The 13596-nt window shown below is 48.7% G+C and overlaps 5 protein-coding genes across 5 annotated transcripts, besides 2 other annotated features; 2 read left to right on the plus strand and 3 right to left on the minus strand.

Moving 5' to 3' along the window:
• Positions 1-548: 548 nt before the first annotated feature.
• Positions 549-887, plus strand: FPSE_09061 (uncharacterized protein; the record flags this gene model as incomplete). The annotated part of the gene is made up of 3 exons (XM_009262178.1): positions 549-608; positions 671-801; positions 860-887. 3 exons carry the CDS (start codon positions 549-551, stop codon positions 885-887), a joined length of 219 nt encoding a protein of 72 aa, XP_009260453.1.
• A 518-nt stretch (positions 888-1405) lies between these two features.
• Positions 1406-2593, minus strand: FPSE_09062 (uncharacterized protein; the record flags this gene model as incomplete). Its single annotated transcript, XM_009262179.1, has 3 exons — positions 1406-1426; positions 1480-2503; positions 2568-2593. 3 exons carry the CDS (start codon positions 2591-2593, stop codon positions 1406-1408), a joined length of 1071 nt encoding a protein of 356 aa, XP_009260454.1.
• Positions 1643-1712: a repeat region.
• A 729-nt stretch (positions 2594-3322) lies between the features above and the next one.
• Positions 3323-6057, minus strand: FPSE_09063 (uncharacterized protein; the record flags this gene model as incomplete). The annotated part of the gene is made up of 3 exons (XM_009262180.1): positions 3323-3823; positions 3875-5841; positions 5925-6057. The coding sequence occupies 3 exons, from the start codon at positions 6055-6057 to the stop codon at positions 3323-3325; spliced, it is 2601 nt and encodes an 866-aa protein (XP_009260455.1).
• Positions 6058-6598: 541 nt separating this feature from the next.
• Positions 6599-6626: a microsatellite.
• Positions 6627-7863: 1237 nt separating this feature from the next.
• FPSE_09064 (uncharacterized protein) lies at positions 7864-10221 on the plus strand (the record flags this gene model as incomplete). The annotated part of the gene is made up of 1 exon (XM_009262181.1): positions 7864-10221. The coding sequence occupies one exon, from the start codon at positions 7864-7866 to the stop codon at positions 10219-10221; it is 2358 nt and encodes a 785-aa protein (XP_009260456.1).
• Positions 10222-10337: 116 nt separating this feature from the next.
• On the minus strand, positions 10338-12708 carry FPSE_09065 (uncharacterized protein; the record flags this gene model as incomplete). The annotated part of the gene is made up of 8 exons (XM_009262182.1): positions 10338-10597; positions 10649-10861; positions 10910-11092; positions 11138-11161; positions 11211-11642; positions 11692-12138; positions 12188-12507; positions 12560-12708. The coding sequence occupies 8 exons, from the start codon at positions 12706-12708 to the stop codon at positions 10338-10340; spliced, it is 2028 nt and encodes a 675-aa protein (XP_009260457.1).
• Positions 12709-13596: the final 888 nt, after the last annotated feature.

Here is a 13596-nt window from a genome sequence, read left to right on the forward strand (position 1 = left end):
GAAAAACCGTTCCAGTGTCTGGCGATCGAAACGGCCTGGCAAGCATCGCGCATCAGCCAAAAGGGATGACAGTGACCGTAGACGCCCGTCTCAGGCGAACGGGGGGTACGCCACCTTTGTCATGGCCTGCCTAGCTAGAGCTCGAAAAAGGATGGCCAGCACGTTTGGTCTCAAAGCTTACTGAGTGATGTCTCTATTGGTTAGTTCGCTGTTGAACTGTATGATGATGGCTGGCTGGCTTGACTTCCCTTCCCGTGGCACGCGAGATCCAGGCCCAGACATGCGTAGAGAGTTGCACTCACCCTTACCCTTTTGTTGCAAGAGTGGGAGGGAGGTCCATGGATCGACAAGAGCTGTCTGTTCGGCTCTCTCCTCCTTCCTGTAGATATAAACCCAGCTCTTCCCCCTCCTTTCGTGACTTCATTCTCATCCTCAAACCACACTATACAATCCAACACTGCCTACCACGAATCTATCCTTCATCAAAGGATACCCACGATCACAACCAATACCTAAACACACCCTTACTTCTCCAAACAACCATCAAAATGGATTCCGGTGCTCCCCAGACTGGTGCTGCTACTGGCAACGTCAGCGGTCGCCGCCGAGTATGTCTTGCCATGTACCCACATTCATTTATACCCTTCCACTAACAATACTTCACCAACAGAGCTCAGGCTTCATGCCCGCCTTCGCTGGTCTCTCTGAGCAGAAGCGTGGTTCTCAGGACAGCGCTGCCCGCCGAGCGAGTATGTCTGACCAGGCACCTAAGAGCGGCTTCTTTGGCCAGTTCTTCCACAAGTACGTTTAGATTGTCACATCATCGTCTCACAGAACCATACTGACAATGGCACTGCAGCAACTTCGGAAGAAACGCTCAAAAGTAATTGAAATGAATCACGAAGAAATGAAAGGCATTGTCCTATTGTATAATTAGTATCATCACGGCGAATCGCAGGGTACCTTGAAGCCCTTTTCATTATTGCAATTTGGTAATTTGGCCAAGGAGTTGACGCGGAAGCGAGCTCAGATGTCAAGCTGGAGTTACATAACAGAATAAATCATGCAATGAATTCACTTTCGGTTCCTAAACCATGAAATTTCAGTGACGTAATTGAAAGCGATCATCAGGAACAAAACCCCAACAACGAGAGCTGTCTCTCTTCAATGGATTGGCGGGTAAACGTTAGCCAGAATAATTATGCGAGACAGGCATCACAAAACCTATGACCGTCAATTGCTTCAAATGTGATCAATTCTTCTAACATTACCATCCAACCCGACGCCTTTTGTATCATTGCCGAATACATCCATATCCGACACGATCTATAAATTGCCATCCATCTAGGTGCTTCTATGCATCTTTTAACATCTAGCAACCATCACTCCGAGACACTTTCGTAATCTAAGCCTTAACCATGAAAATCTATCAACTGTCAGTAAAATATTCAAAAACGGCAGAAATCGGGGTAGACAAACCTGGTTTAGCGCCTTGGTATCCAGTACAGCCTGCCTTTTCTGCGCAATGAATCGTGACCGCACAAAGTTTCTGCTGCCACGAGGCGTAGATATGCCAGAAGGCGTCGTTACTCCTGTTCCAGGGACTGAAGCCGCCGGTGTAGAATCCGCCGCGCTCGCAGATTCCTCCTCCTTCTTGCGCTTCTTCTTGTCCTTCTTTTCCTTCTTAGACTTCTTGTCCTTCACCTTCTCCTCGTCTGACCCATCTGATGAGCTCTTGGACTTGGACTTGGACTTGGACTTCCGCTTCTTGGATCGTTCTTCTGAGGGGGTGGCGTCTTCGTCGTCTGAGGCTTCGGCGGAGGACTTCTTGCGGGACTTGTCCTTCTTTTCTTTCTTTTCCTTCTTCTTAGCCTTGGTTTCGTCGCCGTCGGTCTCCTTTCGCTTGCGTCTCTTCTTGCTCTTGGAGTCGGTATCATGGCTGGAGGACTCTTCGTCTTCGTCTTCGTCGGAGCTTGCCTTTCTCTTCTTGGACTTCTTCTCCTTCTTGGATTCCTTTGGTGTGGGTGCGGATTCCATAACCACGTCTTCGTCGGAGCTCTCCTCTGCCTTCTTCTTCTCGGCCGCCTTATCCTCTGCTTCCTTCATTTCATCGCCGATCAAAAGACCACCGTATACGAATCGCATGGCGCCATATCGTTGTTCGACAAAGTGGTGTGTCTTGACAGCAAGTCGGTTTTGCTGATCCTCTACGATAGCTTCTTCCTCCTTTCCGTTGAGTCGGCTGAGCAGATCTTGGAATACATCGAGACCGGTAACCTCGTCCTCCTTGGACTTGCTGAAACCCAATCCCTTCATGTCATCCTTGAGAACCACACGAATGTAGGAAGCGTTGGCGGCGGTGTGTAGCTCCGAGTGCGGCGCATCCTGGGCTCCGAGGAACTGGCCCGGTTGCCAGCCCTGTGCGCGCAGGATCTTCTGTCCGAAGGTATTCGTATCTTTAGTCCATTTCGTGTTGTTAGGATCCTTATTGATCTTTCGTCGACTGGGGTGAGTTAGCGCATGACCATAAAGACACTCAAGCACCGTGTGAGTACGTGGTCTCTTACGTCTTGTTTTCAGCGAGAAGTCCCATGTTTGCGACTTGAAACTATTAAAAGACACAATCGCCAAACACTTCAAGATGGGAGAGTTGAACAAGCCTAGAGTAGAGGTACAGAAAAAAAAGGTGGGCGGTGGGGATGTGCGGTCGCGAAAATATCTTATCGCTGCATCTGATTGGTCACAGCGAACTATAATCGCCCCCTAGTCCATCCGCTAGCTTATCTTGACCGAGCCTCACCGAGGGACAGACTTGTAAGTTGAGGGACTGACCTTGAGGCATCCTCAGGGTATCAGAAAAATTGACCGCTGAGAGCATAAGAGACAAAATTATTAGGACATCTTATGGCTCTTAGACTAAGCTTCTTAGACTACTTATTTTTATAGCCTAAGACTTAGGAGGCCAACTTTTCTGCTACCCACTAGGGCATAACAAATTGGCTGCTCAAGAGCATAAGAGGCAGCGGATCTAATTACCTATGCTAGGCATGATAGGCACATCCTTATTTCATTCATGCGTCACACATATAGAATGACACAAAACGTTGGACAGGTGGTATGTAAACATTCTGTTGATAAACGGCTGGTCCATCCAGCAACTGCCTTGTGAAGCAGTAATTGTAAGCATATGATACACAGAATCTAGGTACAGTGTCCTTCCTTCCCTATAGCCCATACCAAGTGGTTCTGATTATTTAGAAAAAGCAATAAACTCCAGAGCGTCCAAACTGCATTGCTCTCAATAAGGAAACCTCCCGTTCATTTAATAGTTGAGCTCGCCGCTTCCACCACCCGAGACTTGGTCGAGATCTTCGTAGCTCTTGAGGCTTCGGCCCTGGACGGCCTCACGAGGACCTCCAGCGGCGCCTCCAGCACCATCACCCCAGCGCGAGCCACCGTTTCGGTTGCGAGCGCCATCGAAACGGGGACCGCCCCGACGATCATAAGGTCCAGATCGATACTGGCCTCGACCACCACCCATGCCTCCTCGGCGAATGGGGCCACCGCCGGAGCGATCATCGCCCATTGGGGGCCATCCTCCAGGTGGCATATTCGCGAACATGGGGTTGAAGTTACCAGGGGGCATTGGGAAGCCGGGCATACCCATCATGCCATTCATGGAAAAGTTCTGAAGGTTGAAACCGCGTGGTGTTCCACTGCTAGATTGGCCATTGGAAGTCGGGAAGTGGCCATTCGAGTTCGCATCAGTTCTAGATGGGGCGATATGCGACGGATCCATCACATAGGCATTGATGAGTTCGAACTAGACGAATAGTTAGTCATGTGCAAAGAAAGAACCAATGGCCAAATGTACCTCATGTTTAAGGGTGTCAACCCAGTCATTGTGACGCTTCTCAACGTGCTTGCGCCAGAAGTGCTCTTCCTTGAAAAGTTTGGAGCAGTCAGGGGCCTTGCATCGCCACTTGTGCTCGTCTTCTTGTTTCACGTGCTTCAAGAGCTCCTCTTCAACAGCCTCATTAGCAGGGCGGCCACCAAGCTTTCGAATGTCGACAGACTGGGGGTCCAAGATCTGGGTAAGCTTGTCTTCAAAGGTCTTGACCCAGTTGAAAGCCCGAAGGAGCTGTTGCTCGGTCTTGTTGGAGGTGTTTCGGAACTTCTTTTCACTCTCGGTGAGCTCCCCCTCGGCATCATCTTCACTTCGCTTCTTGCCAGGGAAAGGGTCTCCGTTGGCACTGGCCCTCGCGACAGCCTTTGCCGTGGACGAAAGAGTGCTTCGAGGGCGACGCAAGTGCCCACCAGGGCATTTTCGGGTAAGCTCGTGAATCGAGTCACTCTCGAAAACACAGAAGAAGCAGAAGTTGAAAACACGACGCAGGTACTCGATCAAAAGGTCGAGCTGCTTCTTCTTGACAAGAAGGTCCTCGTCGTCAACTTCTTCGTCTTCAACGGCGCCCTCCTCTTCTTCTTCATCCTCCTCGATATCAATGACACCGTCCTCCTCTTCGTCCATGGCTTCGTCCATTCCAACCTCTCGGGTCTTCTTGACCTTCTTGACAGGTGCTGGGATAACAGCTGGCTGAAGTTGTCCTGCGTTTCTGAGGTCTTCAACCTTTTCCTCGATCTTCAAGGTGGCCTGGAAATCGGAACCAAAATCTTCCTCAAACTTGTTGACTATTCGCTGCACAAGTAGCAGATCCTTGTCAATGCGCTCAGGCGCAGAGAATAGATCCCACAAAGCCTTTTTCCGGGGGTGAACAGGTGGGCTGTGTACTCCAACGTGGCAGACGAAATCACCCCGGACCTCATCCTTGACAGTCTTTCCATTAATAGCTTCCAAGGCCTTCTCGGCAGTAGAGACCGGCAGGGGGGACTTGAGAGACTCGTCACCATCCTCATCTTTGGGGTCGATACGGTCCCCAGGGAGTGTCGCTTCGGACGAAGGGTGCAGCATGACCCATCCAATACGGTGGTATCGCTTACTGGGGTTTGGATCGGACAGAGAGAGCCACTTGAAACCACCCTCCTCTTCACCAAGATGCTCTTTACAAAAGGCCTCGAGGTTCTGACGGCTAACATGGGGTGCAATAGTCTTGATCAATAGGGTTGGCTGGAACTGGTTCTCGTCACGGATGTCAGCGCCGTTGGCCGGGACGAGGTCACCAACACCCAAGATCTCATTTGTGGCTGTCGCCTCTCCCTCTTCCTTTTCAACAACGCCGCCACTACCATTACTCTCACTCTTGGGAAGGCCTTCTAAAGAGAAGTCGTCAAAGGTACCTGACTCGAGATCTTGCTCCCACTGGCTGTAGGCACCGCGTCGAGATTCGTTCAACTTTCCTCTGAAATCATCTCGAATCTCAGGAACGTATCGCTCTTTGAACCATTGCTCCTTCTTGTGTTCAGACACAAATGAGCGAGCCATCTTAGCCTGGAGCTCCTCCTTGTACGCATCGTAAGCAGCCTGGATTTTAGCCTTTTCCTTCTCACGATCTTCTGGGCCACGAGTCCTTTCTGGCTCGCGACGTCGGCCAGTGCGCGCTCGCTCCTTCTCCTCCTTCATCTTCTCGTTTATTCTCCACCATTCTCCGAAGTAGGAGAAGCCGACTTGGTAAGGAAGCTTGGACGGGTCATGAAGAGGGTTCACGCTCGGGCTGCCAGTGCTAGAATCCTGGCCAGGAACGTATCGATCAATGTTGGCAGGTGGAGATTGTATGCGACGTCTGTCATCACGGTCCCGGTCATCTCCTCGACGGGGTCGGGGCTCATACCGGTCAACAGCAGCAGGGGAGCGGGATCGGCGGCGGTCTCGACGGTCATGACCTTGCAGTATGTTAGCTATGTTCAGATTAATGGCAAAGCTTGCACCCGTTGGTGGCGCGACTCTTAAATCTGATAAAACGAACCTGGAGATCTTCCGCGGTAGAAGGAATCGCCACGGTCGGGGCGTTCATCGCGGTTGCGTGAGTCGTCACGATTCCAGCTACGATCAACCGGAGAACGAGCCGAAGCGTCCCGAAAAGATGTGTAGGAGTCCATTGTTGATATCGTTGCCAGCGACGCGACGCGGCATGAAAGAAGGTTGCCTACGGGGGTTTCGGCGCAAGTGCTTGCTACTCACAAGGAGCAATTGGCGGTTCGGAAAGAAAGGATCTATTTAGTTGCAACATTTTGACGTTAGACAGGTTATCTTGAGTAAAGTATGAATGAATGATGGTGTAGACAAGACAAAGAGGAGGACTGCCAAAGAGGCACCATTAAGAAGATGAGCCGAGGGCAACGCGCCCCGAGCGGAGAAGAGAAAATGAGAAGAAGTATTGAAGGGGGATAGGACAGAGATGCCGCGTCAAAGAGGGAGGAGGAGAGAGAACGCGAGGATGCGAAAGCGGCTGGATCGAGTAGTTGCAAGAGTTGCAAGAGGGATCAGGGGAAAAGAGAGTAGAGCAGGAGACGAGAAAGAGTATAGGGAGACAAACTAATTGAACAAGCGCGATCTTCTAGAAAGGAAGACAATGAGCTTGAGGAAAGTAGAGAGATAGATGAGCGCCCTCGCTTCACAGACAGATGGCAACGCAGTACGGATGCAATGCGATGCGATGCGATGTGATAGAGTGAGGTTGAAGAGGCTAAGTTGGTTGGTTGACTGGGGACCACTCGGAAGTTCAGCTATGCCCGGCCACCTGTACCTGGGCCTGTCGCGCGAATTAGTGGGCCAACTCCACGGAAACAGCAGGGGTGATTTGAAGCTCTGCTGCTCTAGGATAGGCACAGAGTACTAAGTCAAATGTGATATATGTAAGGTACGCTACTAACAAGATGGAGATGTTCAATGACTAGTACCAAGCCTGGGTCTATCTCTGTTTTATTATGGAAAGCGTTGCACGTTTGGAGCTGTTAGCTTGCTATTTCTTATTTGCCATTGACTTTCTCCAGTTAGTTATAACGACATATGGCCCGACCCACCAACATTATTACTAGAACAATCTCGAGGACAATAAAGACTTGACTGATGCTGCCAGAGCATTAAAAGACGAAATTATCGAGTCAGTTTATATCCTTTGTTGCGTGATTGGCATTGCCTATAGAACCTGTTCTTCAGCTACTCCCAAGAGCTTGGGGTTACATCTCGCCAAATCGCTGCCCGCCATTCCTACCCTATTCACATATTGACCAATCATCATCAAGAAAAGGCCTGTCGGCAAACAGCGAACCTGTGCAGTGTCGGCTTGAAACAGGAAAGTGGCGATCTCCGCCTGTAACTAACAACAGAATCTGGGGGGTATCCCGCCATACTCAGTGGTTCATTCACTAACAGACGACAAACAACAGCCCAGCTGACCCGGATAAGACTTCATTGCTATTGATTATATTGTCATCCACATACAGTATCTCTTATTTATCTTGCACCATTATCCTCCTACGCGCAAAGTAGGTCCAGATCCAGAGAAACCATAACCAACTTCCCTCCTCGGCTTGGCTTCCTCATCCACTCTTCACCCCACTATCACTCATGATAGCGGCATAGACCTCCTCGCTGCTATATGATAAGAGTTGTGCCACATGTAACAAACTCTGGACATACCCAGGAATCTTCATGTTTGTTTCCAGAGCATTGAGAAACAAACCCGTCAATTTTGTTCTTACTTTCATCTGTCCCATAAGATGACAACATCTATTCACAGTGGCAACCCGAGCCGTCACCAATACAATGCAGCGGTGGGAGATTTGAGAGAGAGCGAGTTTCCAATGATAAAAGGTTTCATGTCCATACACTGATACTTGGCGATATACTAACTCGTTACAGACTCTATATACCTTGATCATGCTGGCTCGACACTGTGTTCAATGTCCTTGATGGACGCTTTCGCCCATGAGATGACCACTGTTCTTTATGGCAACCCCCATTCTGCTTCACCATCTTCACAACAATCAACATCACGCGTTGAAGATGCTCGCATGAACTTGTTGACTTTCTTCGGGGCGGACCCAACGGAATATGACGTGGTGTTTGTCGCCAATGCCACCGCTGGCGTAAAGCTGGTCGTGGATGCTATGAGAACTCAACCACAAGGATTCCAATATGCCTACCACCAGGCCTGTCACACCAGCCTGGTTGGTGTTCGGGAAGAAGCTGTTGCTAGTATATCCATCGACAACAGCGATATCGAATCATGGATACAAGGAAAATCCCCATTTCGAGACACGACAAACTCATCACCTATAACCCTTTTTGCATACCCTGCCCAATCTCACATGGAAGGGAGGAGATACCCTTTAAGCTGGACAAACCACATACAAACAACACCACAGAACACTGGACATCGAATACTTACACTTCTCGACGCATCTTCGTTTGTTGCCACGTCTCGTCTTGATTTGAACAACCCCCAAATCTCGCCTGATTTCACGGTTCTCAGTTTATACAAGATCTTTGGATTCCCCGACCTTGGCGCTTTGCTGGTAAAGCGCTCTTCGGAGTGGGTGTTTGATAACCGACGATACTTTGGAGGTGGCACTGTCGATATGGTTGTTTCTGGAAAGGAAAAGTGGCATGCTCCGAAACCATATTCTCTACATGAGCGGCTAGAGGATGGGACACTGCCGTTTCATAACATAGTGGCGCTTGACATCGCCATGAAAGTACACGAAAAGCTTTTCGGGTCGATGGATCAGGTCAGTTCACATACTTCATACCTCAGTCAACGAATGCTTCAAGGGTTAGCCAACCTGCGTCACGCCAATGACACGCCTGTTTGTACGATGTATACAGCAACGTCTGGCGAAGAAGGAGATCTTGGAAGCGGCCCAATTATTTCTTTCAATTTAAGAAATAGCCACGGTGCCTGGATTAGTCTGGCTGAGTTCGAAAAGCTTGCGAATCTGAAGAGCATTCACATCCGAACTGGTGGGCTATGCAGTCCGGGGGGTATTGCTGCCGCACTTGACCTCCAACCTTGGGAAATGAAAAATAATTTCTCTGCGGGCTTTCGTTGTGGAACAGACAATGATATTATGTCTGGCAAGCCGACGGGCGTCATTCGAGCCAGTTTGGGGGCTATGAGCACTGAAGCAGATGTTGACAACTTTGTTGCCTTCATTGATGAGTTCTATCGGGAAAGTACATTATCGACCATCCGACCAGATTCAGCCCTCCTCAATTCTACTACTACGCCGCAATCTTCCACACTGAAGGTCAATAGCATGACTATTTACCCTATTAAGAGTTGCGCTGGCTTTTCAATCCCTGTTGGGGTGCCTTGGGAAGTTCGTCCCGAGGGTTTAGCTTGGGACCGTGAATGGTGTTTAGTACATCATGGCTCAGGACATGCCTTGAGTCAGAAACGATGTCCAAAAATGGCTCTCTTACGACCGGTATTGGATTTCGATAAGGGTGAACTGATTGTCACGTATCACGGCAAGGAGCATAACGACCAGCAACAGCAAATATCTATACCTCTATCTGCGGATCCTTCTGTCATTGACTCAGACCTGGACAAACGGTCTTCAAGGGTATGTGGCGAGAAAGTAACCACACAGATATATACGTCTGATAGGATCAATTCCTTCTTCTCCTCCGTGCTTGGGGTTCCTTGTGTCCTGGCACGTTTTCCTCCGGGTGGATTGGGTTTGAAAAGTCGCCTTTCAAAAGCCCAGATACAACGGTATCAGCAGCCGAGCAGAGTACACGCCATACCGGGCTCTTTCCCAGACGTGCCATCGCCCCCTGACTCGGATTCTGAACAGCACAAGACATCAAGGATACTCCTCTCAAACGAGAGCCCTATCTTGATGATCCACAGTTCGAGCGTGGACGCTCTGAATCAGGATATTACTCGTCGTGGTGGAAATCCTGCGGAAGATAAGTCTTTCAGAGCAAACATTGTTCTTGGACGAGCCCCTGGTTTTAAAGCCCTGTCGGCCTTTTCCGAAGACAGTTGGGATTCTGTCCATATTGGCCTTCAGAGCTTTAAGCTTATGGGTGCGTGTCGTAGGTGTCAAATGGTTTGTATAGACCAAGACACTGGTGAAAAGAAAGAAGAACCATTTGTGACGCTGGCCAAGACGAGGCGGTTTGATGGCAAAGTTTACTTTGGCGTGCATATGCGCCATGATCCTCTTGCACATGGGGACCTAACGAGCAAGGAATCACAATATCCTACGATCCATGTCGGAGATTCCGTATCAGTGCAGTACCGGGGGTGAACTTCGATTGGCCACCAGACATGAGTCAAATATATCAAACTTAGCGTAACAATATATCGTAACATTTAGATACAAGCTTTACTTCCCATAATTGTACGTACACGTAAGTGAAAGCATCACTTTGCGACACGATCAAGGTTGAAAGCCGCACTGATCAAGGCGAGATGACTGAAAGCCTGGGGCGTATTACCAAGCTGCTCACCACTCCGTGCGATCTCCTCAGAGAACATGCATAGATGGTTAGAGAAACCAAGCATGTTCTCAAACAAATTGACGGCCCGGACCAGATACTTTGGCTCGTACACAGCTGCTCGGGTCATGGCCTCGACCAGCCAGAACGTGCACATACTAAATGCGCCTTCTTCCCCGCCTACCCCTGAATAATTATCAGTTTTCGAATTATGGTACAATATGGGGGATTTCTCACCATCGTTGGAGAGCTTAGTGTCGTAGCGGTATACCAAACCAGTGCTTGTCAGACCTCCTTTCTCAGGGGGTAGAAGAACACGATCTAGAGTGTTAAGGAAGCGTGGGTCGCAGGGTGAGATGAAGAAGACAAGAGGAGCGATCAAAATAGAGGAGTCGAGCATTGTTCTGTTCTCGAAACTCTGTACGAAGCACTTCATCTCCTCGTTGTAGCCTACACAACTGTCAGCATCATATCATCGAGACTTAGTATAAACCTTACCGTTCTCCATGACACGTTCATAGACTCGGTCTCTTGCCTCCATCCATTTATTGCGGTTGGGGCAGGGGAAGCATCTCTTTTCTGCAAGACGAAGTCCTCGATCTAATGCAACCCAGAGCATAATCTGGGAGTAGGTGAAATGCTGTTTGTTATTACGAACCTCCCAGATAGACATGTCAGGATCTTTAATGGTCAGCCAAGCTCTTGATACATGTGTGCATCACTTACCGTCGAGGATGGTTAAAACATAGTCTGATGACGGTTAGCATTTTGCTCACATCAATAGTTTATGTTGGCGTACCAAGAATCTCACGCACAGCCTTCCACACATCCCAGGGAACCGGCTTTCCGTACTTGTTATACAAGTAAATCGCATCCATAAGCTCGCCATAAATGTCAAATTGTTGGTGAAACGCCGCGCCGTTACCGATACGAACAGGACTGCTTCCGCGATATCCTTCAAGGTGATCCAATGTCATTTCGGGAATGTCGGTTTCGCCACGGATGGTAAACATAATAGGCAATCCACCATCCGGCCCGCGCGAGTGCACAAACCGCTCCATGATGAACTCCATGTAAGCATCAGCTTCGGCCTTGAATCCAAGACGCAGCAGGATATAGATAGTGAAACTTGAGTCTCGGATCCAAGAGTAGCGGTAGTCCCAGTTTCGTACGCCGCCGATGGCTTCGGGAATAGAGAAAGTAGGAGCAGCGATGATAGCGCCAGTTGGTTCTGACATGACTTAGTTTGCAATTTAATTTTGGAACCAGTGTGATCTTACCGTAAGTCATCATCTTGAGAATCATTAAACTCCGAGACACAACCTCCCTCCAGCGGCCCTTGTACTTGGACTGCGCAATAAAGTTGTACCAAAAGCTCTGAGTAGCATGCTGCTGGGCATCCAGAACTTCAGTCGTGATATGTTCGGTGACGTGCTGCTGGAGATCATTGCGAAGAACAAATGAAATGGTCTGTCCTTCTTCAATACAGATTTGAGCTACCAGGCCCTCGCCGTGGATACCCTCACGTTTTTCTTTTCTAAAGGTTATGGAGGGGCAGCTTGTTTCGTTCTCTCCCTTGTCAACCGCAACGTCAAGCTGAAGCTGGACGTCTTTGCTACGGAAAGTAGCGACTTTGCTCATGGTGTCAGTTGTCGAGTGGTGGGCTTGGTAAAGAGTCGTCTCATGCTCATCCATGCCATAGTTGAATGAGGGAAAGAGCTCAATGTCTAACAAGTCAGTCTCCCTCTTTGATTTTGCATGAAGGGGAACTCTTACCAAGGCTCATTGAGCCACGAATACATTCAACACGACGAATAAGCCATTTCTTAAGTTCATCCTGGACTTTGGTAGCCTCTCGATATGCGTTAAGCTTGACACCTTTAGTGGTAACCTGGGTGCTCTTGGGACGAGGGAAAAAGTCGACAACGTCAACGACACCATCTTCATGAATGGATCGTGTTTGAAGGATGCATGATGAAGGCAAATACTGCTGTTTAGTGGTGCAATTGACGTCTGGAGGAGGCGAGATGAAGAAATGGCCTCCCTTGTTCTTGTCAAGCAAGCGGCAAAAGACAGAAGGAGAGTCAAAGTCAGGCCTATGAGTGATTGGTTAATGTATATTCCATAACACTTTTCGAGTACACTCACCAACACATATAGTCAATACTTCCATCAATTCCCACAAGTGCACAAGTGTGCATGTTACCAATCATTCCATAGTCCTCAATAGGGAGATAGCCTGAAAGCTGTCCCCGACGAGACCCTCCAGGGAGTGTTGAAGAGCGTCTCCCTTCCATCTTTTAATCTGATTGTATATTGTTGTTGTATTGAAAGTGGAAAGATGCCAGAGGCTCTAGCTCCGGGAGCTTAGGATTGGCAGACACGAGCTTGGATGCTTCGGAATGATGTAATAGACCGTGTAAGTGACTTAGACGGATATGTCTGGACTACCCCGGATACCCCGGCGAAGCATAAAACTGGATACTTACGAGTACTTCTCTGGAGTTCTAGTGAGTAACTTATGTTAAATTGAGTGTTCGCTTTGCAGTGAAGGTGAGGGTGAGATGCGCGGGGTTACTTATAAGCTTTCACGATGTGTACTACGTACTCTCTCGGCTTTGAGACATGGTGTGGATGACTACGCTATTACCTGATCAGCCATTCCCGAAAGAGGAGAGATGCTCTTGGGAGGCTCTAAATCATCGTCGAAGCTGACCAAGTCATTGCTCTCTTGTAGTGTCCGTTAAAGGTAAGCATGGCTCATTTTGGGTATAGGTCCCAAGCTGTGGTATTCAACACACTCAGCCGAGCCAAGACACATCGTATGTAGTAGATATTATCAAGCATGACCTTGGATTACATATATTTTACCAATGTCTCTCAAAGCAACAAGTAAGTTGAGGCACGATGTGTGACCTGAGCCTCTGATGTTGACTTGCTTCATTGGGAGTGCGGAGTGTAGTCAGTTAATTGAGAACACAGAACATCGCCAAGTTTCTAATGACTCGATAACTTCCCAAACGAACGCTAGTCATTTCACTGATCTCAAAGGCAGGGACCCTATTGGGTAAGTAGTTTCAGACATGAATTCCAATTCTTACATTCCACTTCTCCAAGAGAATATGCGCAGCAAGGCCAGGAGAAATCACCCTTAGAGTTAAAGACATTTGAGTATATTTGAAAGA

The sequence above is a fragment of the Fusarium pseudograminearum genome, chromosome 1 (genome assembly GCF_000303195.2).
Source record: "Fusarium pseudograminearum CS3096 chromosome 1, whole genome shotgun sequence".
NCBI lineage: Eukaryota > Fungi > Ascomycota > Sordariomycetes > Hypocreales > Nectriaceae > Fusarium > Fusarium pseudograminearum.